The 22,655-nt window shown below is 33.4% G+C and overlaps 1 protein-coding gene across 1 annotated transcript in view; it reads left to right on the forward strand.

Moving 5' to 3' along the window:
- LOC105620906 (rho GTPase-activating protein 7-like) overlaps nucleotides 1-22,655 on the forward strand; it is a 227,288-nt gene that overhangs the window by 196,085 nt on the left and 8,548 nt on the right. The window contains exon 9 of the mRNA XM_012202383.1: nucleotides 7,291-7,454. Coding sequence (XP_012057773.1) covers nucleotides 7,291-7,454 — 164 coding nt within the window. The remainder of the gene's footprint in view (nucleotides 1-7,290; nucleotides 7,455-22,655) is intronic.

Here is a 22,655-nt window from a genome sequence, read left to right on the forward strand (position 1 = left end):
ATATATAATAATATATATATATATATATATATATATATATATATATATATACATACATATATATGATCTTGAATTTATTTTTGTTTTTTATTATATTTTAATAATAAATAGAAGAAAATTTGATTTATGTAGATAAATCTATGTGATCAGTAGTCTTTAATTTTTTATGTTTTAATTTGATTGAATGTAGAAAGTTATTTGACAACGTGTTTAATAGAATGACATTTTATTATATAAGAGTGATGTTTTCACGATAAACAGTATGATATTCTACAATAGCATTTGACATGCAATGTGCATTGTAACAAATAACAATTGTAGCGCGTGCATAATGACGTTTACAAATCTAATATCTCCGCAAATGATAGATGCGACCCTTATAATAGTGTTATGATATAATTGATGAATTTTCGATATAGCTTCGCAATTCCACGAGAGTACCGCTCCATAACTCATTCATTATTATTTTAATAAACTTTACAGTGGAATAAAATTAAATCGTCATATTAAAGCAAAACATAATCAATTATCCACAGATTTTGTTATTTAACAATCACAATTCTCGACATCATGTGTTATTTTAGTGAATTTTTATTACAATTTAACTGAAAATACTGCTAAATTTATTGCATTCACAGTGAATATCATTGCAATTCGCAGAAAGATACTTGACGCAGTTTATGCGCAGTTTAATGCATGCACTGCGCTGTACATATATAAACATATTTACGTCATTGTGTCAGAAACGCTGTGCTGGCGGAGAAATCAAATTTCGCAAAAGAATAGCACGACTGGTGTCATTTCACACGATTAGTCGTAAACAAATCGTATTCGGGAATATGATCGCATAATATTCGTGTATCGCGATCGTAAAACGCAATAATTTTTGGTACGAATGAGTTACAGCGTTGCAATTGCGTATGTTTAAAACGCATAAATACTCAAACGCGTCCACTCATCTGCGTTTGAGTATTTATTCGCGACGAATTTATCATCGATTTCGTAATAATCGAAACGAGATAAACGTCATTGGCATCACCGCAATCCTTGATAGAGGCAAATGTCGTGAACGCGATACAATGTAGTGTCAAGGGTTGCATTCTTTCATCGCTGACGCATAGCGCCAGGAATTTCTGAGTTTGCACAGATAATACAGCGCAGCTACCTCAGATTATTTTTATCTAACTCATTCTTTATTTACTTCCATTCATATTTATTTTGCATAAAAATACGTATTCGCAATAAAAAGTCGCTTTATTTAGAATTGAAATTGATCTTTTCTAAAATATTACAGTATTAATTAAATTCATTTAAAATCATTAGTTATATTACGTAGCCGGAAAGAATTTTCTCATATTAATTACTAAGATAATTAACATTGAAAATTAAGTTTTAATATGTACTGTACTTATTTATTACACATATTATTATAAATTTTTTATTAATAATTTCGATCTCTCTTCTATGTAATCACATCAACAAAATCCAACTATTCATGTCTGAGCATGATTTATTTGCGATTTACATGTCCTGGCATAGCTCCGAGTCCTAATTTAAATGTTTCCGAGTTCAAAGTTTCAACAATTGTTGTCGTTAATAATAATTTTCCACGTGGTTGTGTGAGAAACAGTTATTAGTTCTCGCCAAACTCCGATAAATTTTCCTCCGTAAAGTCCAAACTGTAGTTCATCAATAATCCGTAAGACCTTTAATTAGGTTCGAAAAATGAAAAAGAAAATACTGGTCGGAAAAATTTTATACCGCTCGATCAAGTATTGCATCGATTCTACAGCACGGAGTTCCTTGCTAAAGGAGCCGAAAAACAGCCTTAATTTTTAAGCTGACGGGCGTTTAATCGTCGCGATAAATTAATATCAGTGAACACGTTTGCGCGTCTTCCATTTAATTTGTTGGTCAGAGTCGTTGTTCATGTATATAAACGTAGGTGTGCGTATGTATACCTATTTGACTCGTTAGAAACGTGAATCTCGAACAATGTTAGGTTTCGCACGGTGAGTCAGTAGAGCTGACCGTTGCTCGAGTCGAGGCTCCCATAAACATGTCGCGATGCAATGCAGCCGGACAAGAGACATTGCGACGCGCGATGCAGCGACCCACATGCCAAAAACGGGAAGAGGAACGAAACCGGCCAACGGGCCGTTCCAACTGCAAAGTTGCATTTACGCCCTCGAAGAATTCACGACGTGAACAGCTGATGTCTCTCATATATACGAAAGCATCTAGCGAACAACGATTACTATCCAAATCATTAACTTCGTTGGTATTGGTTTCTCTCATAACAATTTTTTCTTTTAATAATTTTTTCTTTTAAATTAGATGCGTATTATAATACTAGAAAAATATCGCAACAAATAATGTCGTAAAATAATTTTTTAAATTATTTTTAATATCGAAATCTTATTTTGTATTGTAATATTTTTATAATACAACTTGAAAGCTTAAAACTTGTAACTTCGGCACATACTTACCTTATTTGAAATTTCTTTAATAAAAAAAAATCACGTGAGGAAAAGCGGCGCGGCGTATTGCGTGACTATAAGTATTTATGCTGGCACGTTTATTAAGGGTTAAGGACGATCGATCGATATTTATCGTATTATATCAACACGTTCACTTCAATTACTTAATACTAACAGCCGCAATGGTATCGATAATATAATTACATAACACTTGCGTGAGCAATTAGGATACTAGGCGTGAGAGGAACTTACGAGACGGTATGGGACTTTCACTTTTTGCAATGCGCGTGGGAGACAAGTGGCTTTATAAAACTTTAATTTAATTTGTGCGCTCGGTCCACTGCCGCAGCCTATAAACGGATTCCGAGCAACATAACCGCCACAGCGACCCAGATGCCAAAAGCGGGAAGAAGAAATGGTACAGCTTGATAAACGACAAGGTTTATTCTCTTAAACTATCATATAAACGTTCCCTTCGCTGCGGCAACGTGATTGTGCAACTATTTTTAAACTATCTTTAATACAGAAAATAAACATATTCATGATTGTCGTGAATTTTACGCGAAACAATCAGGATGAGTGATTTAGAAACAGACTTAATTTGTTAAGTAATAAAAAAATTAGTATTCTATAAAAATAATATTACAATAAAATAATATATAATTATTACTTATTTGATTATTTCTAATATGACAAGAATAAAAAAGGCTTTATTAACTGTATTCTTAAATTTTTGAAAAGTTTTATTAAACTACCAAAAAGTCATTACTGTAAAAAATTTGTAAATATCTATGTTTAAAAGAGATTATTTCTTTTTGATCGTATATTCGAGTATACCTAATACGTGATCGTAAAAGCTTTGAAACTATCAGCTCTAAACTGACAGCTCTAATACGTCGGCAGGTCTGGCTAACGCAAGAGTTTACGCACGCATACGTGCGTGCAAACTTATGCGTGCACGAGCATATGTGTTTAGGCACAAACATACGTATATATGCATGGTACCACGTACAAAGTGCACGATTGATCATAACTCAGACGAGTTCTCGCGATCGAAGCGCACTATGAATAGTAGCTAATTGACCCAGTTGAACCCGAGTCGGTCGGCGCAAGGCACGATATAAATACCGATACTGATCCGCCCATCGAACACGTACGGGAATCACGCGACTCACGTGCACACACACGGCCACACATGCGCACACACGCGATCTCGCAAGGATATTACCGCGAGTCGTGTCCACAGAGGATCTCCTCGACCGATCCTTCGTGGAATTCCAGCGACGCGATCGAATGTGGGTGTCGTGTCTGACGATCGGCGTGATAAATTAAGGATGTGATCCGATCGATCACATCGCCATTCTTGGCCTGATACGCCGCCTGATAAATTTATCAAGTCACTCGCCGAGTGAATTTTTGTGTCTCGCGAACGAGATGCCATTATAAAATTGATCCTTTTTTTGACCTTGGTAAAGAAGATATGTGTGAAAAATGAGAATCGGAAAGGACGTTATAAAAGGAGAAACATGAAATATCTTCCATAAGATAGACAAGTATATGCAGAATTTACTCAACAATCCCTTAATGGCACGGTCAGAGTATGACTTACGGCTTCATCAGTCAAAGAATTTATTGTCTTATTGCAATTATTTGAAGCCAATTAGTTATGTGTTTTTATCTGTAAATAAACAAGAAGTTTTATTATATATATTTTATTCATTATTAGATGAAAAAAAATTATTGAAGTTAATTTATAAAATTTTGTAATTTTTCATATTCTATAAATAAAAATCTAAAAATAAATAGATAAAGAAATTTTATATTACTCGATTATAAATAATTATAAATAAACAAGAACTATGTGTTATTATTTACTTTTTTTTACCTATATTTGATTAGATGAAAAAGACCGGATTCAGATCCTATCCCTCTCTAAATACCCCCTATTCCTCTGAAAATCCATCTTGTTATTAGAGAGTTAACATACATCAATAGCAACATTTTTTACAGCGGCAAACAAACAGATCAGTATTTGCTGCTAGTCATTATCGTGATGCCGACGAGTGAAAGTTCACATGTTAATTGATTCGTCAGACGAGCAACGTATACATGGTCTGTGAGTTTCCCGGTAAAACATGATTAGTTCATAACTAGTATATCCAGGAAACGAATGCTGATCATTAACTTAAATCTATCAATAGTATCATAAAATCCTTAACGAATGATCTGGTAGGAAGTATTATCGACTTGTGATGCGTAGCTGGCGAAAGATATAATTATAAAGATATGCACATGTGCAATGAATCAAATCATTCTTCATCAAATAACATTGACACAAGCATCATTCTATATTCTCATCGGTTGACACTCTTTATTGGGATGTTTGCCAATCATATCATAAGCTCAAGTTTACACTTTTATATAACTTCAAAAAGCTCAATAAATTTTCCAGTGAGAATTTTTGCCTGTTTTGCATTTGGTATATGTCAAATTACGTGTGCAGTGAATGATAATGTGAATCTAAGATGAAAATTGCTACGGCAGTTTATAATTATTAGACGGACACATTTATTGTATTCGAAGTACATATTCGAATACTACAAAAACTTCTAACTGTACGGCGTGAAGAAATGTTAACGATTGGAAAATACAAATGCGTGTTTAAGCGTTTCGAAGAGCGAATAAGTTGGTAGATAATCGGTTAATTTATCTGCTATCAAGTAACATTAGGAACTGCTCGGAGTCATTAATCATCTTTACGCTTTAATAAATGAAAATAAACGTGGGTGAAATACGCGCGCTTATAGTTCCCACAGTAGACGGAATTTGTTTTAATTATCAAGCTTGTTTATGAAATTTCCTTAATGGAACATTATAATAACGCTCTCTCTCTTTGATATTTTATGCGAACGTATAAATAAGGTAGAATAATATTTTTAATACGAATGTACATAAACTCTTTCACAAAAAAATTTCGATACCATGAAAACGTTTGTTGTTGCTTATTAAAGAATCATTCTACTTTAAGGGTCGAATCGACTCTGGAATTCCGATTAAAGATCATAGATCCAAGATCTGGTTCAGAAAATCTAGGCCAACGTTGCGCAAGTCGTGTGACAGGAATCTTCCAAACTTTTACGAAAGATCACAGTGACATATTTACAAAAAAATTCTAAAAATGTAACATAGGGAAAATCACAATTTTAATTTTTGCTAACAATAGAAGTGAATCTTTTTTTACTATCATTGTTTCTGTAGAAAATAAGAAAGAAATAATATCGATATTTTTTATTTGCAAAAGTTTATTATTGTGACAATTTTATTACTATGTAAATAGATTTATTATATATACATATATATATATATATATATATATATATATATATATATATAAAACATGATTTAAAAAAATCTGAAATAACCTTTTTTTGTTCGCAATTTTTATTATATTAAAATATTTATTGTAAGATTTCAATTCGTGTTAATATAATAGCATAGCGTTTATTTTTCGAAGTCATATTACACGATATTTAACAATTTTTGTGTAACACAGGATAGCCATGTTGCTACAGAATTTATAAGTTTTCGTATATTTTTATATTTCAATTTTTATATAATTTTGTTTATTTGTTTTTCATGATAAAAGAAGTATAAAGAAATGTTTCTGTTTAATACTACAAATGTGTTATTTGATTGCATTTTAATTAAATTTACAAGGCAATGTAAGAAATTAATTGTAGAGAAATGTTTCAGACATTATAAAATTTAATAGCATAATAATGACTAGAAATAAAATGCGCGTTTCTACTTTTTAATTTCGAATTCAAACATTTTGTACTTGTAAAAAAATACAAGAAGAATTAAACGGAGTGACAACGGCACAATCAACATGTGATGGATTTTCAAATTCACGAGGAGATTAATGTTCACAGAAAAATGAACTAAATGGCTTTGGATTGGTTTATTCACAGCATATATACCTATACGCATTTAGTGTATTCGACATAAATGCGTTATTTGAAATTTAATTAAATTTACAAGAAATTAATTATAGTTAGACATTATGAAATTTAATAGGCTGTCATAAAAATAATCATGTAGAAATGAAATACATTTCTAGTTTTTTATTTCAAACATTTTGTACAAAAAAATACAAAAAGAATTAAGCGGCATGACAACGTATGATAGATCTTCTTTGAATTCACAAGGAGATTAATATCTTTGGACTAAATAAACATGGATTCATTCACAGCGTATTCCTTGTATTTAGCGTATTCAATACAAACTTGCATTTAGTGTATTCAATATATTATTTGAATTGATTTTAATTAAATTTACAACATGATATAAGAAATCAAAAATATGTTTTAAACATTATAGAATTTAGTGGGATGTCATAATAAGACCATAGAGACCATAGAGAAATGAAACGTGCGTTTTACTCCTTTATTCGAATTCAAACGTGTTGTGCAAAAAATACAAGAAGAAGATTTAAACAGCATAACAACTGTACAATCAATATGATGAGCCCTTTTCGAATTCACGAGGAGATTAATACCCATGAACTGGATATGAGTTTGGTGGAGTGGGTTTCCATTCATGGCGTATCGTATTTATCGTATTTGATAATAATCGAATGATTCTGAATGCGTTGCAAACGCAGCTGATACGAATGTTTTTGACGATATCAAATATCGCTGCGATGTAATTTTTTGTTAATGCAAATACGCACATAAGCGCGATATCTTATCCTATCTTTTGCGATAATCGAGCGCGTAAGGAATGACAATTCACTATTTTCGTTTTTCAGACTATCAGTTTCCGATTGACGTTTCCGGCGTAGCCAAGGACCACCCTTTCCTCGAGGCCGACTCACTGCAGAGCCTTTTCCGGCGTCTGCACGCCCTTAATCGTTGCGCCAATATGAAACTCGACACGCATCACACGCACCACAGCACGAGCCACGGCAAAAGCGTGAGTACACATCAAATTATTCGATAAGAAGCACGTACGGGAAGTGTTATGCAAACGCGCGGATACGCAAAGATGCGACGAAGCATTTCAATTAATTTTATTGGAATTAAGCCCAATTCTATTACTATCGATTTTCGCATTTTACGTAATTTTCGTTCTAAAGAGATTTGCAGGAATTACTTCAATTTCGTTGCTTTTACGCTATTTTTTTGCCCTATTTCTCAGTAAACTTATTTTTCTTTCCTTCGCAATTTCTATCTTTTGAAATTCTCATCGCATCTTTCGAGCACTCTCTTGAGAATTTCCCAATAGATGATGAGATCTAGAAGCGATCTCAAGATGGAAATGTCAGATTAGGCTGGAGGTCAATTGAAGGAAACAAGGGTAGCTTTTATATTTAAATATTTCTTAGAATTTCATGGTCACAAGTAGAACGATTTGAATCTCGTTTTATAAAAGTTTTTTTAATGACGTCACACGTAGATTTCTATATTATTAATATTTATCATTGCTTTATATGTTATCTGTTTTATATATTATTTAAACACAGCCGCCGACATATTTTATCTGCTTTTTAACTCAAACTTGAAATTCTAACAAATAAAGCAATTATTGTCTATCACGTCTAAATATCAGTCTAATCACAACGCTATTTATTATTTGCATCTATTTATGTATTAACTCAGATTGCTTTCTTTTTAAAAAATACGAAAACATCGTTCAGTTTCTATTTATTTTTACTGATTCTAGCCAAGAAGAGAACGTCACTTGTGTCAACTGTGTTGCCTTAAAGGAAAACAACCTAAGTTAATATATAATTAGATGCAAATAATAAATAGCACAATATAATTGCTCTTAGTTGCTAGATTTTAAAGAGTTTAAATTGGAAAATAGATAAAATATGTTAATTTACATATACACTTACAGACCAACTTAACTCCATCTCATTGATATTCTTGCTTGATAATCTATGATGTATGATAATGATATATTGATATTTGAGCCACACATTATTGTGGCTTTTATGACACGTTCGCATATATGGTCATTGCTATGCGTTGAACGAAAGCATCCGTGCTATTTCTACGACTATCCGTGGAACAGTGAATAAACGAATGGAATAACAATTAACGATTGTCACGTGACGGGGATAAACTCGCAGTTAATTACTTTGGAAAGCTCGCGCTGGAGTACGCAATTGAATGTATCGTAATGATCTAGCTATGAATAGCAATACACTAATTTGGAAACTTATGAAATTTGTCATGTTATTTATTGCGAAAATATTTGTCATTTTTTTTTTATTATGAAATGTCATTATTGTAACTTAGAGACAATGATGACTTTCAATTAATTGAATGTTTCTAGATAAAAATCTATCAAATTATAACTCAAAAAAGTGTTTCTGCATCTCCTCATATTTCCATGAATTTTACTTCGCACGTCGTTGAGATAATCAGTCGTATTATACGAGCGGTCGGAGTACGATGACCTACAATGTCATTCCGACTTCACCCATCGCGTACCACGTGGATTAAATACAGATCCGAAATAAGCGCAGCGAATCTACGAGTCGGCCGATGATCATAAAGATCAATCTATGCGAATTACCAAGTGGAAGTGTTACTGGGTTGCTCTCTCGAGGAAGTATTGACTGTAACTCTGGTGAAGGAGCACGCATCGCAAATCAGAGTTAAAAGCATTTCGACGGAGTCTAAATCAATTATATCCGGCTCGGTCGACCGAGATCGACCGTGGATCGATCTGTGCGATCGCGAAAGGAGAATCGTTCGGATTTATACACGTGTAGAATGTACCGACGCCACAAAAGAGATGATATCATGGCAAATCGATCGTGTCTTTGTAGACGCTGAGTTTCGACATTGATTTGTGTATCGTATCGCATATCGATCTTGGTTTTGAGAAGCAGTGAATAATGGATCGATCTGCCGCGGTTGCAATCCATCGATAAGCTCCTTGGAGTTTGCTCTATCGCGCGTGACGAACCGAAAGCAGGCTATTATCCGGTCGTCCATATGCCAATATTTTTCTGTAGGAAGATATTAACTTTCGGAAGAATTGCTCTCCGATGAGGTCAATTCATAACGCATTGTCCCAGATATATCCAACGATAACTCTAAAGAATTTTTTTATTTGCATCTTTTTCTTGCACGATATTTAATATAAAATTTTATTTTTAATAAAAAAATAAACTCATCTTTAAAATTGTTGATTTTATTTCTATGGTATTTTCCAGTCTGTCTGGAACATTTTACGTAAAAACGCGCTTTCCTTTCTGCTGCATAACATAACCTACTAAGCAAGAATTATTTTTTATTATTGGGATCTGTCGCAACTGACATTTTAAAAAAAACTTTGAAATAATCGATAGATAGTACTACGGTATTGAGTGTGATCGACGACTTTCACGTCCATAAAGGGCTCACGCATATGCGTGCACATGCGTGCTTGCCAGCAACAGCTGCGACAAGTGGCAAGCTCTTACCGGAAGTCAGATCGTTACGCACGGTTGTATGTTTAATAAATAGAAAATTTATCTGGCGATCGTGCACGAAACGAGCTGTGGAAAAAAACTGGCGTGAGGATTTTTCAAACAAATGTCCTTAGATGGGGAGAAAGCGCGTTTTACGCGTTCGGATGAATGAATATACGTATTCGAAGCGTCTGCTGATGCGCGAAAGTCTCGCCAAATTTGTAGCCACAGTGACTCGCAAGATGTTGCGAAGCCGATTAGATGACTGTCGATCGTCGCCTTTCTGAATAAAGAATATCCGTTACGAATACTTTGTGCATACGTCGAATATGATCGATGGAACATGCTTGAAATGAAACATTGAAATGAAAAAAATTATAAATATCTTTTATATTAATTCTTGATTAATATTATGTAACAGAAATATAATTCTTGAATATAAATATCGGAATTATGTAATATAAAAGTTTAGTCTCATTTATCATGAGACAAGCACATTTCAAAATTCTTATGTGAAAATGGCTGAATATGCAAACTTTCAAGTAGAGAATCTGGCAAGAATTGTCAGATTTCCAAATATTAAAGTTCTAAGAAGATTATAGAAGATTTAATGTTCCAGAATTGTTGAATTGCAAAAATAAATACATTAGTTATGACGCGTTTAATTTTAGATCAAGCGTTCTCTAGCGATTAATAAAACCTCGTTGAAGGAATACTTGTGGCCGCTGAATTGAGATTAATCAAAATGTACCGAGCAGAAAATGTAGCGACGCGCCGATATCATCGCAAGGGAAAGTGCCAAGTTCATAAAGCGATTTATTTTCTGCCTGCGTTTTACTATTTTATTATCGCATTGACCTGGTTTACATCCAAGGTCCATTGATTCTCGCGTAAGCCATTTTATTCGTCTATCTTAGACCTCGGTTATTAAATTGCTGTCACCTTCGTCATACGGACAGTATTACACTTACTTAGTAACGCGAGGTTACTTACTATTAGGTAAGATCAGTTTGCAAATGCCAAAACTAAGTGTGATGTGCCAATGTGTTGACAAACCAAAATAATCTCTCGATTATTTCGAGATAATGAAGATAGCAATTAATATCTTTTTTGCGGTAAGAATATGAGAAGGTAAAATTGTAAAGAATTAAGAGATAATATTTAAGATAATATCAATCTTTCATCACAATGTAAAATTTCATTTTTTATTCACAATCTGTGTTTTTGAACTTCATTACAGATTTTTATATTATTCCAAACTGTAAAAAAAATCTGAAAAAATTTTTACATAAAAGTAAAAGCTTTAATAACGAATTTGTATTGTATATTTTATAAAAGTTGAATTGTATTTTATTTATTTTTTATAGATTTAAATTTATTAACCAGAGAATTAACAATAAAAAAAATTACGTGTATCTTTAAAGTCCAACATTGAAAGATATTTTTTTTTACTTCTTTTAAAAAATTATAAGAGAAGATTTTGAGCATATTCCTTTATAATTTATAATCGCAATTTGTAATCGCATGTGTATGTATAAAACAGCAGGTTAACATGTGAAATTCATTTAATATTAGAGATAAAGATGAATATCTATTACTTCCTCATATTTTTCCTCTTTATTTCAACAACATCAACAAAATTTTACATCAACAAAATTAAACTGTTCAGCCAGAAGGTGCTGTAAAAGGAATTTTGGTTGACGTCGACCTTGCACTCCGAATGGAAAGCACTGACCGACGTATGCATTTACCGGGTGAAAGCTGGTCGTTGATGAGACATGCACACGTAAAGTGTAATGATCTTCTACCGAATCGATAGCCTTACGAAAGCAAAAGGCGGAGCGGCGCGGACCCTCCGGCGTTGACGTTCTCGTGAAACGATTTTGCGAGACAAAAAGGAACATGCTTTGCAAAACGTACGATCGATTGATATGAGGAAGCGACACGTAATATTGTCCGTGATTGAACGTGTTGTGACGAGATTCTCGCTTCACAATAACGTAATCCAGCAAAATTATCACAACAGATTGCATGAATAGATCCGTTCAATTTTTGCATTTTCCCTTTATTTCGATGGACCAGCATCTCCCAAATTCTCATTCTTTTTTATTAGGATTCTAGAGTTTGAATGAAATCAATGAGAAAACTTCATAAAATCTCAGAGAGAAAGATTAATAATTTTTAAAAAGCTTAGTACGTTTTTTTCAGCCTTTTTCAATTTGCTGCATTATATTAAATAACGAATCAAGTTTTGTGAAGTATTAGCATTTTTGAGATATCACATGACATTCAGAAATAAAAAATAAAGTTGTACTTTTTATTTCTTTTTTAATTTTTTATTTTATTGTTTTAAAATTGATTTTATTGCAATGATGACATCTTTGATTCAAATAAGAGTAAATACAATTTTGATCATATTCACAATTAAAAAAAAGTTTTTTATATTTTACTCACTTGCTTTTTTACTTATTTATAACTTACTTATTTCTTTGTTTGCTTCTTTTTATCTTCTTTACAATTTTTGCGGCACACTTAAAGATCTTTTGTGACACACTAATTTTAAATAATTTTACCGTAGTAGCTTTAAATTTTCAAATGATACTAGATTATGCCTACATCAATTTCACAAGATTAAAGAATTTTTTTGAAGCCGAATCTTCTCGTACATAACGCAAACGTATACGCAGACAAGAGAAAGTAGAGGAATGACTGATGCGTTTTATAGGGATAATTTATACGTGAGCATCACGCGTAACTTAATTTGGTAAAATGACGTACCGGCGGCTGCGTGTATCCGTGTAAAGGAGTAGAGACATCCGGGACTTTCGCTGTCGGACGATTGGGTACCTTTTCCTCTTTTGCCAGAGATCGTTTTCGTTCGAGATCCTCCCTATAATTGTTATTAATAAAACCTTTCACTCTCTGCGCCTGTGACCACCGAAAAGAGATCTCTCGCGCGTCTTTTGATCCCTGTGTTTGTCGAATCAACGACAGTGGCAATTTGCGGCAATTGGGTCGGTTTAACAACAGTCATATTATCGTGCTCGATATATCAACCACGTTTTCGTGCCCTACTTCGATCTGGTTCTCGAAAATTGCTGCTTCTCCAGAGTGGTTTGGAGCCACGCCGTCCGTACTGACGAAGGCAATAAATTGAACCATTTAGAGGAAGTACATTTAGCTGTCCGTATTTATCGTATGTATATCGTATATATCGTAAAGGTATTACGTTAAAAAGATTTGACAAGTGATTTGACCTGACATTTTTTATGACAATATTATAATTTTCGAATTATATAACATATAATGTAATAACATTTAATCGATATTATTTTATACTGCAATTATGTTATTTTAATTAAATTTGAGATAGTTAATATATAAGCGTAAATAGGCAAGGCAGAATGGATTAATATTTATGAAGAAAAATTCTCTTCCTAAAATACATTTAATATCAAAATTGTTGTGGTACAACAATTTATTTAATAAGGACATATTTAATACCATCGGTTTAATGTATACGTCTTTTATTTAATCAAATTCTAATATCGTGCATCACTATCTTTTAATTATTAATACACACAGTAGATATCAGCAAAACTTTTAAACTTTTAGAAAGTGCGGCAAATTAAATTGATCATCAGCTTGTTAACTCACGTTTACGGGGAGGTTACGAAAATTGCTATCACGTTAAACAAGCACACGCTAATGCTAGACAAGAATGGAAGGAGAAGATGAGAATGTAGAACATGTAGAAGTATCATCGATGTCCTATCGTCGCGAATACAGGAGTACAACAAGCGAACTGAGAGTAATTATTTGCAGGTGCGGTAGCCAGTTTTATGTAGCCTTTTACCACGATACAGACACACATACTTACATGATTACATGCATGTGCTTGGACAAGGGAGAATAATAATCCGGACGAAAAGAGGGAGACAGAAGAATCCGAGTAGAGGGATTTCACGGTCAACTCATTAATTGGCAAACAGTTAATTACCGGGCAAGAAAGTTGTTATAAAAGATACTCTATCCAACTGCCTTTCCACCTTTTTCGCTGTTCTTTCTTTACAGCTTCGCTGTTTCAGTTTCTTCCTATTCTTTTCTGCTTCATTTTACCCCTCCAATATCAATAGATGTTCCCTCATGTATAATCCTCTCCTCGGATTTTCCTTTATCAATTTTTTTGCCTGTACATGATTCTCTCATTTCACACTTGGTTTTCTTTTATCCGTACTTTAAGTCTGCATTTTCTCTGCGTTTTCTTCCTTTTTTTCCTTTCCATTGCGTCCTTTCCCGCTTACTGATCTACCTTCTTCTCCTTTTGCATATAATCGCCCCTTTTCCGTTTTCCTTTTTTCTTACACGACGCTTTTTCTATCCTTCCAATATTACGAACGCTCTCGCATTCAGAACACCTTCAAGCAGGGGAAAGAGTAGTGGTAGGCATAATTACATGTACGCACCCGGGTCGCCGGCTTCGCCGGTGCGTAAAACCTGGAAACAGGTTCGGTACACGCAACCGCGGAGAACGCCGCGCTGGCAGACTGCGCGGCACGATTCCACGTCGCACCATTCGCACCTGCATATCACAGTCACGCCATTGGCAAGGCATGGTGGTAATAATCATAGTATAAGAATATAAGGTATTTCATTGCACATAATGGCCGGCAGACTAAATTAAGACAACCAATCAAATATTTGTCCTGTATCAGAATAATCAAATGCTTATTCTAAATTTTTGATTGGTTAAAAAGCAGCCATCATGTTGAAGACGACTGCATATCCTTGGGAATGAAATACTTTATATTGTTATAATACATAAATGATAATAATACTTGGAAATTTTTTCTCTAACAGAGGGTTGACAGTAGCTGTAAAATGTATTCGACCTATATACAGTGTCATTTTATTAAAATAATTTAATTGAAATCATTCCGCTTAGATTCCTCACGTTTCTCCAAGATAAAAACTCTCATAATTTCAATTTTATAATTTCATTCTGAAATCTAGGAATTGTAAAAGCAAAAAGGAAAAGTGAATAACATTGTGTCTTTTCATCAGGTATATATTCCTGGATTAAAGGATTTCAATGACGTGGCTGAATAAATTCCGATCTTTCGAACCTCATTATACAATCGACATCGTTCTCTGGAGATTATAATACTTGCACACCTGAGCGTGAATGAGAATCATAGGTGAACGGTTAACGATGAACTTAAATTGTTCAACTAAATAAAGATTGCTGATTCACGGAGACTCAGAGATACCGTATTTTTCCTCCGGCATTCAAAGGAATATCGATCATTATCCGTGGTTTTTCCGAGGCATCTCTCTAATCTCTTTGAAAAGTACCGCGGATTGTCAGGAAGGCGCGACAGGGAACGAAGCGACGACAACAATGTGTCTCTTTCTCTCGCGCAAGTTGACAAGCGCAAACGACAGCCGACATTCCTCCGTCGATCGCGCAAACCGGTTGCCATAAATTCGCGCGAACGAACGCGACTTGCCCCGTTTCTACCTCCGATACCCGTATCGACGAGCGGCGCTTTTTCCCATAATACGACGGTCGGTGTACTGTAAATTTTATGTATTTATTCGGAAAAACGCAGCTGTATAATGCGTCTCATTAAGCAGAAATTCATGTACGACATTTGTGTTCTGAGTTTATTGCACTTCCTCTTATTCTATTGCTTTATAATTAATCTACAATCGAGTTTTGTCTTAACAACAATTTTTGTATAGAAATTTATTTTTATTAATTCTTTATGACTTTATGACTCTATAAGTATTGTTAAAATATAGTATTTATATATTGCAAAAATATTCAGAATGTTATTTTTCCAAGATATTCAGAAAGGATTTCATTATCTTTTACTCCTTCGAGATTTATTTTGTAAAGGTTTCTAGAATTTTTAATTTTTCATAATTTATATTACGAGTGATATTTTTATTACAAGCAGAGATACTTTTAATCTGCAGTCTAAGTATATCTACATGAACAGAAGCGTGAGAAACTTGCGACATTTAGTGTAAATACGAATAAAGAACATTTGAAGCGTAATACTTGTTTCTTTTTATATTATTATTTCGTATTAACGATAAAAATTATATTTAAAAAATTGTATTATGAGAAGCCTGATACATATTTCGTTTAATATAAATTTTCCAGAGCAACGTACGGTTTCCTTTTAACTAAGAAATTAACAAGCTTCACATCCTTATCTCTCGCGCAAATTAATCCAGTTACAACTCGGGTTTACCATAATTATACTGCATGCCGCATGAGAGGAAAGTACCCACGCTCGATAATTAGCGCGTCCAATTCGTCAGAACTCGCACCGAAAGCGTGTCATTTCTTCTGCGAACGCGGTCTCTATGTAGAAAGTACACATCCACGGATGACGATGAGGACAGCGATGATTATCCAAGCGGGATGTCGGTCCGCAACACGAGAGCTCTCTGACCCGAGAAGCTCCTTATCGAGCGATCAAACCGAGCGTGAGCAGAGACAGGCGCGTTTCTAAGGTGGCATACTGCAGAAATCGGATGACAGGAAACGGTCATTAGCGCAGGATAAATGTCCTCTTGTCACGCTCGTGCATATGCGCATTTCTATGCCGCACCGTTATAACGATTTGAACACGATCTTGCATGCCCGATGCGGATCTAGTTTTTAATAACCATCACGCTGCGCCGCTACACGACATAATCACCGTTCTCACCGGAAGAGAAGTACCGAGAAAATTGTCCCAACTTTTAATTGCAGGTTGGAGTGTAGCACTAAACGAATGCATCGTTCCGCAAAGCATCTTTCCAAGAATTTTAGAAGCATTAAATATACTCGTATAGTACTTCATTATTTCTAGAAATTATTGCCTATTATAATAACATACTATTAATCAGTAAAGTGTGTTATTATCTATTAAAATCAATGTATCAATGTAATCAATCTCTAACAACTACAGAAGTATCAGTATGAAGTAAAGACTGTATTACTTTTGATAACTTCAAAGTCATTCGGTACTTTGAAATAATTGAATCTTCGAACTTTTGAAAATGCAAATTAAAAAATAAAAATATATTTGTATATTTTTAATAAAAATATATTATTATTAGCTATATTAAATTAATGATTTTATAATTTTGATTCTTTGAAGTTTCAAAGATTGAAATTTAGAAGTTTTAAAGGTTCGAAGCTTTAAAACTCGATTTTTCGAAGCTTCAAATTTCGAACTTTTGAAATCGAAGCTTTCAAAATAATATCAACTCTACACTGAAAGAGAAGTCTAATAATAGCTACCAAATATTATGAAACAATTCCAATCTTATGTTCGGTTAATATAACTAAAAATAATTTTTTCTAAATTTTAAAAAACATAATAACATAATCAACTGTTTGGCATTATTTATTAAATATTTATAAAAATAATTTTTTGTTCAAATTAGAATTACTTCATTCGACATTTCGTAAGCTGATCCTTTTTTTCAAAGTAGTATAAAGTGCTTTGTTTGTTAGTTTATCGAATGAAAAACGGAATAATTGTAATAACACTACTTTCTAGGCGTATTAGAAGAGCTTTTCTAGATTTAACCGCACGCATCTATTCGCGACGATGAGTGGTGGCCGCCATCAAATCGCAATGCTTTATTTACAGATGATGCAGTTATCGCGGCTCTGCGCGAGCAACCACGAGCAGTTAGTGCTCGCGGCCGAGAGCCGACATATTATCATAAATTTCCATCGGACCGTTCAGAAACCAATTAGAGTAAGTCACACCGTGATGAAGACCGCGATACCGTTCGCGGTTGTTTAAATCAATGATCGCACGGAATCGTTAATCGCGCCGCAAATGCAATCAATGGTTCCGATGTCCATTGCAAAATTTTGACTTAAGTCTCGCTGCTGCAGGTTACCTGCGATTTGCAACACAAAGATAGAAATCGAAATCAGTCTGTGAACACATGAAGATCTAAAGAGACATTGATTAATATCAAGCTCTCATTCATGCAAGAATAAAATCTTGCAAGCTAGGCGATTTTTAATTCAGGCTAAACTCACGCTTGATAATATAATTAATGTTAATATAATTAGCTATCTATTTTAAAGTCCGAGTCTTTTTTCGTGATTTTATTTTAATTCTGAGTTTTGCACGCAGTAAGATTACTTTCACGTTGAAATGTAGTATGTACATCGTGATTTTCTTTATACCACGTTTTGCGCACTCTCTAGATCTATTCCAGTGAGCCTCTAATAAGCGACATTTCCATGGTAATAAATAATGACAGAAAAACTACAGCCTGTTTTCCCTGTTTTTATGTTTTTCTTCGGAAACGTTTACCTACACACATGTGGACACGTCACGCGCATTAAACAAGTGTCACGCACTGCCTCGGGCGAAGGGACGAGAGCGGGATGCCACGAGATGATTTCTCTCCTGTGAGAGAGTCGAGAGAGAAGCGTCAGGAGAAACGGCTGACGGCCAGACAGCGCGGCGTCGTTGTGCGCGAAGCCCTGGCGTGACAACGAAGTCGTGTATACGCAACGTAGGAGCATTCAAATCAGAGTTTAGCCAATTTGTCAAACAATTTCTAAGTGTTTTAAATCATAAATTCTATTAAACTTCAAAAAAGCTAGACAACTTTAATAAAATTTTTAGTAAAATTTTTTATTTTTTAATAAAATGAAATTTTTCATATAGAGAGAGAGAGAAAAAATGATTGCAATTACTATAATTTAAATAATTTATTTTTTTGGGACAACTATATAATTATAGTTGTTTAACTGTACAAATCAATTATACTATTAATAACAGTGTCACGCATTATTTAAAAATCTTCAATTTTTTCTTAATATGATATATTTTTTTATTTCTTATCTTATAAATAGTAAGTAAATCTAAGAAAACAGCTGTATTCAATATAATTGCAATTGCATTTACTAAATAAAAATTTATTTTACCATTTATATCTTAATTTTTGCATTATATTATTGTTTAAAATTATAATTTATAGTATAATTTTTTCATATTTGAGAACTACTACATATATATATGGTTATTATTATAGCATCATAAAAAAGGAGTTCTTAAGCATAATTATTTTACCATGCAATTATAGTTATAAACACTTTTTTCTATCAAGCATCAAAACATATCATGTGTAATAATGATCTGCCTCCCACTCAAATGACTCTGTTACACCGGATGCAGCCGCGTGCCATTTTCAATGTACGCATCGGGAGAAACTCCTACGAGATTTTCCAACCGAGAATTATCGCTGAAACCGAGGCTGTCCTAATACATTCTTGCGATTGGAATGATCGATCGATCGACTAGGCGAGCTGGTTCTTGCAAACGAGGATTTACTCACCGTTAGGATGCCTCGTGAATGGTTGTTAGTTAATGATACCGGAAGTGAGAGATGATGAAGATGATGATGGAAATGATCGGGATTAATGAGGTGTGACGAGAGTGTCATCCTACGATGTTTTCTTGCGCAAAATCTTTGTAGGAAAATGCATAGCATTGTATCAATTTTGAAAAAACATGTATTGGTAATTTTAAACGACAGCAATTCATATTATATTGTCAGTTATTTATTAATTAAATTTATTAGTTAAATTGTTAGCTAAATTAATAAATTAAAAAATAGAAGAAATAAAACATAAATAATAATTTATGGAAAGAGTGGAAATTTAGTTTCAAGTCAAATGTTAATAAATATTTTATTACTTTTATACATCTCTAAATAGATAAATGAATACTGAATAGATAAATATACTGCTCAATATATCTGTTTGTATTTTTATTTTTGTAACTTTATCTTTCTGTGTCATTAATTTCTTATATTTCCTTGGGCGCTCTTAAAATTGGACAGCCGTCTCGTTAATGAAAATGACGCATAAATATCTCTGTAGTCTCCGTTTGACTGGCTGTTTTTTTGACGTTAGGCTAATTGAATTTTGTGATATACGTTCCACACAAAGACGGGCCATTCGTACTCGTTAAGTTGCTGCACATCGAGTGTCACTGATCGCGACAGACCGCAAGCTTCTATACGATGATGATCGTACGCCCAAATTTAGAACCACCATAGAATGATGACCTAAATTTTCGAATGTTTTCGTTCGCTCTGGGTGGTATACGATAAAAGTTCTCTCTTCGCGTGTTGCATGCAACAAATTTTTAAACTTAGAATTTCGCTTTTCGGTCAGCACAAAATAGACTTGAGGAAAACTTGATACGAAACTCAGTTTTTCCTGGACTTATTTATAGTGAAAACGATTATTTTTATTATATCTTTTATTAACTTTTGAAACACATGATTGGGTCAATCTTTTATTTTCGCATGCTTTTTCTTTAAAGTTTTCTAGAAATATCTGGAGCTAGAAATATAAGTCTCTTTATATTCTTTCTTTTTTTTAATACGCAATTTTACAAATACTTTCTTAAGATGTTAAAGTATAGAGAGTGTTCATCATCATTTAATAATTTTTGTACATCTATTTGTAAAAATGATGAAATAAATCCATGACATGAATGATCTATCATATATAATAAAGGTTCGGTACTAAAAGTTAAACAATCGATTTTGTGAATTTTTTTCAAGAATAGAATAATGTCGCTAACATGCATTATTTTCGAGAATACGCTCTAAATATATTTTTTGCGCTCTTCTTTGGCTGTTGCATTTCGAGAAACTTAGTCGAGAGTCGAACGCGAACAAATTGTGCGAATAAAAACTGGCCGCATTCCTTGTGAGTATTGTCGATTCCGCAAGTTAAAATTCTCGATTCGAAAGTATGTTATCGTCGTACTTGCGAACAAGACGATGGTAAAAGAAATAGAGGAGATCGACATTCCATGGATTTCCGTGAATCGCAATGGCTACAGTCGCGGCTGCAGATTTCTTCATTGACAATCCGTGATTCAGTGACAAGTCCTCGAGAATCGTACGGTTTGCCATGTTAGTCGTTTTTTTTACGCGAAACATCGAATATATATAAGCTCCCCTGTTAGCGATGTATCAACCAGTCGTCATTGAATTTATAGCTGCGACCTCTTTTTGCTTAACATTGCCAGGTATCATGATTTTCTTCTTTCATGGTGCAACTGGAAATCCCATTGTTCATTTCTCAAATACCAACACGTATACAAATTACAAAAATTATTACACAGAAGTATCAATATATAAGATCTTTTTATATTGCAGAAAATTCATAAATCTCTCTAAATTTTTTGCAGTAAATCTCAATCCAAGAAAAGAACGGTAAAATTTTAACTCTTTAAGAGTAAGATTAATTACAAAAAATTTAGAGAGTTGTGAATTTTCTATATGAAACATATATATTAAAAACAAAATTTGGATAGTTTTGGAGTGAGATTCATTCCAAAAAATTTAAAGAGAATAATTAATGTTTATATATGTTAATATCTATAGCAGATAAATTTAATCGATTTTTTTATTCAGATATTTTTTTTAGACTTTATTAATTTACCACATTCAAAATGTAATGTTATGTATGTAATAATGGTCATAATATCGTTTTATAATTCGATCAACATTCTTTTTATTTGTTATTATTATATTACTATTTATTATTTTTATTCTTTTGACTACATCTATAGTCAAAGAGATTCTAATCTTAGATTAATGTAACCACTATGTATCAAATTTCACTCTTAAATCAGAAGCTTTAGTGATAGTCGATTACATTTAAAAAGCGTACAAAAGCAACTAAACAGTTACATTAAAATCAGTGTTATTATATTTTGTGAAAGGAGCTCCTAAATTTTCTTGTCAGGATAAATCATTTTCATCATCGTAAATTAAATTAATATCATCATGTAGGATGGCTGGTTAATTTGTAATCTAACGCAACCAATTATTCCGACAACATGAACATTCATAAATGGTTGTAGTACAGTAGTATTTAGCTATAATTTATGCAACTCTGTTATAATTGCTTGTAAGATAATAAAGGAATATATTATTCATTAGATCAAAGTCTGAAACTTTATCCCTTATAATTATGTTTCATTTGGCATAAAATGATGATAATATGTACATTTTCAATTAATATTATATGTATATTTTTAACTGTACTTACGATGCATAATGAAGTTTTAATACATATAATGTAATACATATAAATAATTACGCATGTGATTATGACTTCATAATTTTATGTAACAAAATTATATTATACATCTTTCGCAGAAATATTGAATAAATTAATGAGATATGCATTTAATAAAATACTCGGAATTCAAGCTGAATTTTTTTTCTCTTGCGCAACAAGTATTCTTCTATATATCCGAGACCGCATGTATTCGCGTGTATAGGTCGAACCGTCCATCGTCCAGGCCTAGAAAAACAACGGACAGAGGTTTGTTCAACCTGCTTAGACGGAAGTGACGTCGACCGTACAAACGGCGGGGCGACACGGCTCGTTAAGTGCCGCGCGGAAATAACTCACGTATGGGGGTATCGTCACGTCTTTCGTAGTAATACGCCGGAACGGAAACGCAGATACGTGCATGCGAGCGAATGAACGATCTAAGTGCCGAACGGATGGTAATCAGCCGCGAAACTTATGCACGAAGGAGAGAGAGAGAGAGAGAGAGAGAGAGAGAGAGAGAGAGAGAGAGAGAGAGAGAGAGAGAGAGAGAGAGAGAGAGAGAGAGAGAGAGAGAGAGAGAGAG

This window comes from Atta cephalotes (assembly GCF_000143395.1).
Source record: "Atta cephalotes unplaced genomic scaffold scaffold00030, whole genome shotgun sequence".
Classification (NCBI taxonomy): domain Eukaryota; kingdom Metazoa; phylum Arthropoda; class Insecta; order Hymenoptera; family Formicidae; genus Atta; species Atta cephalotes.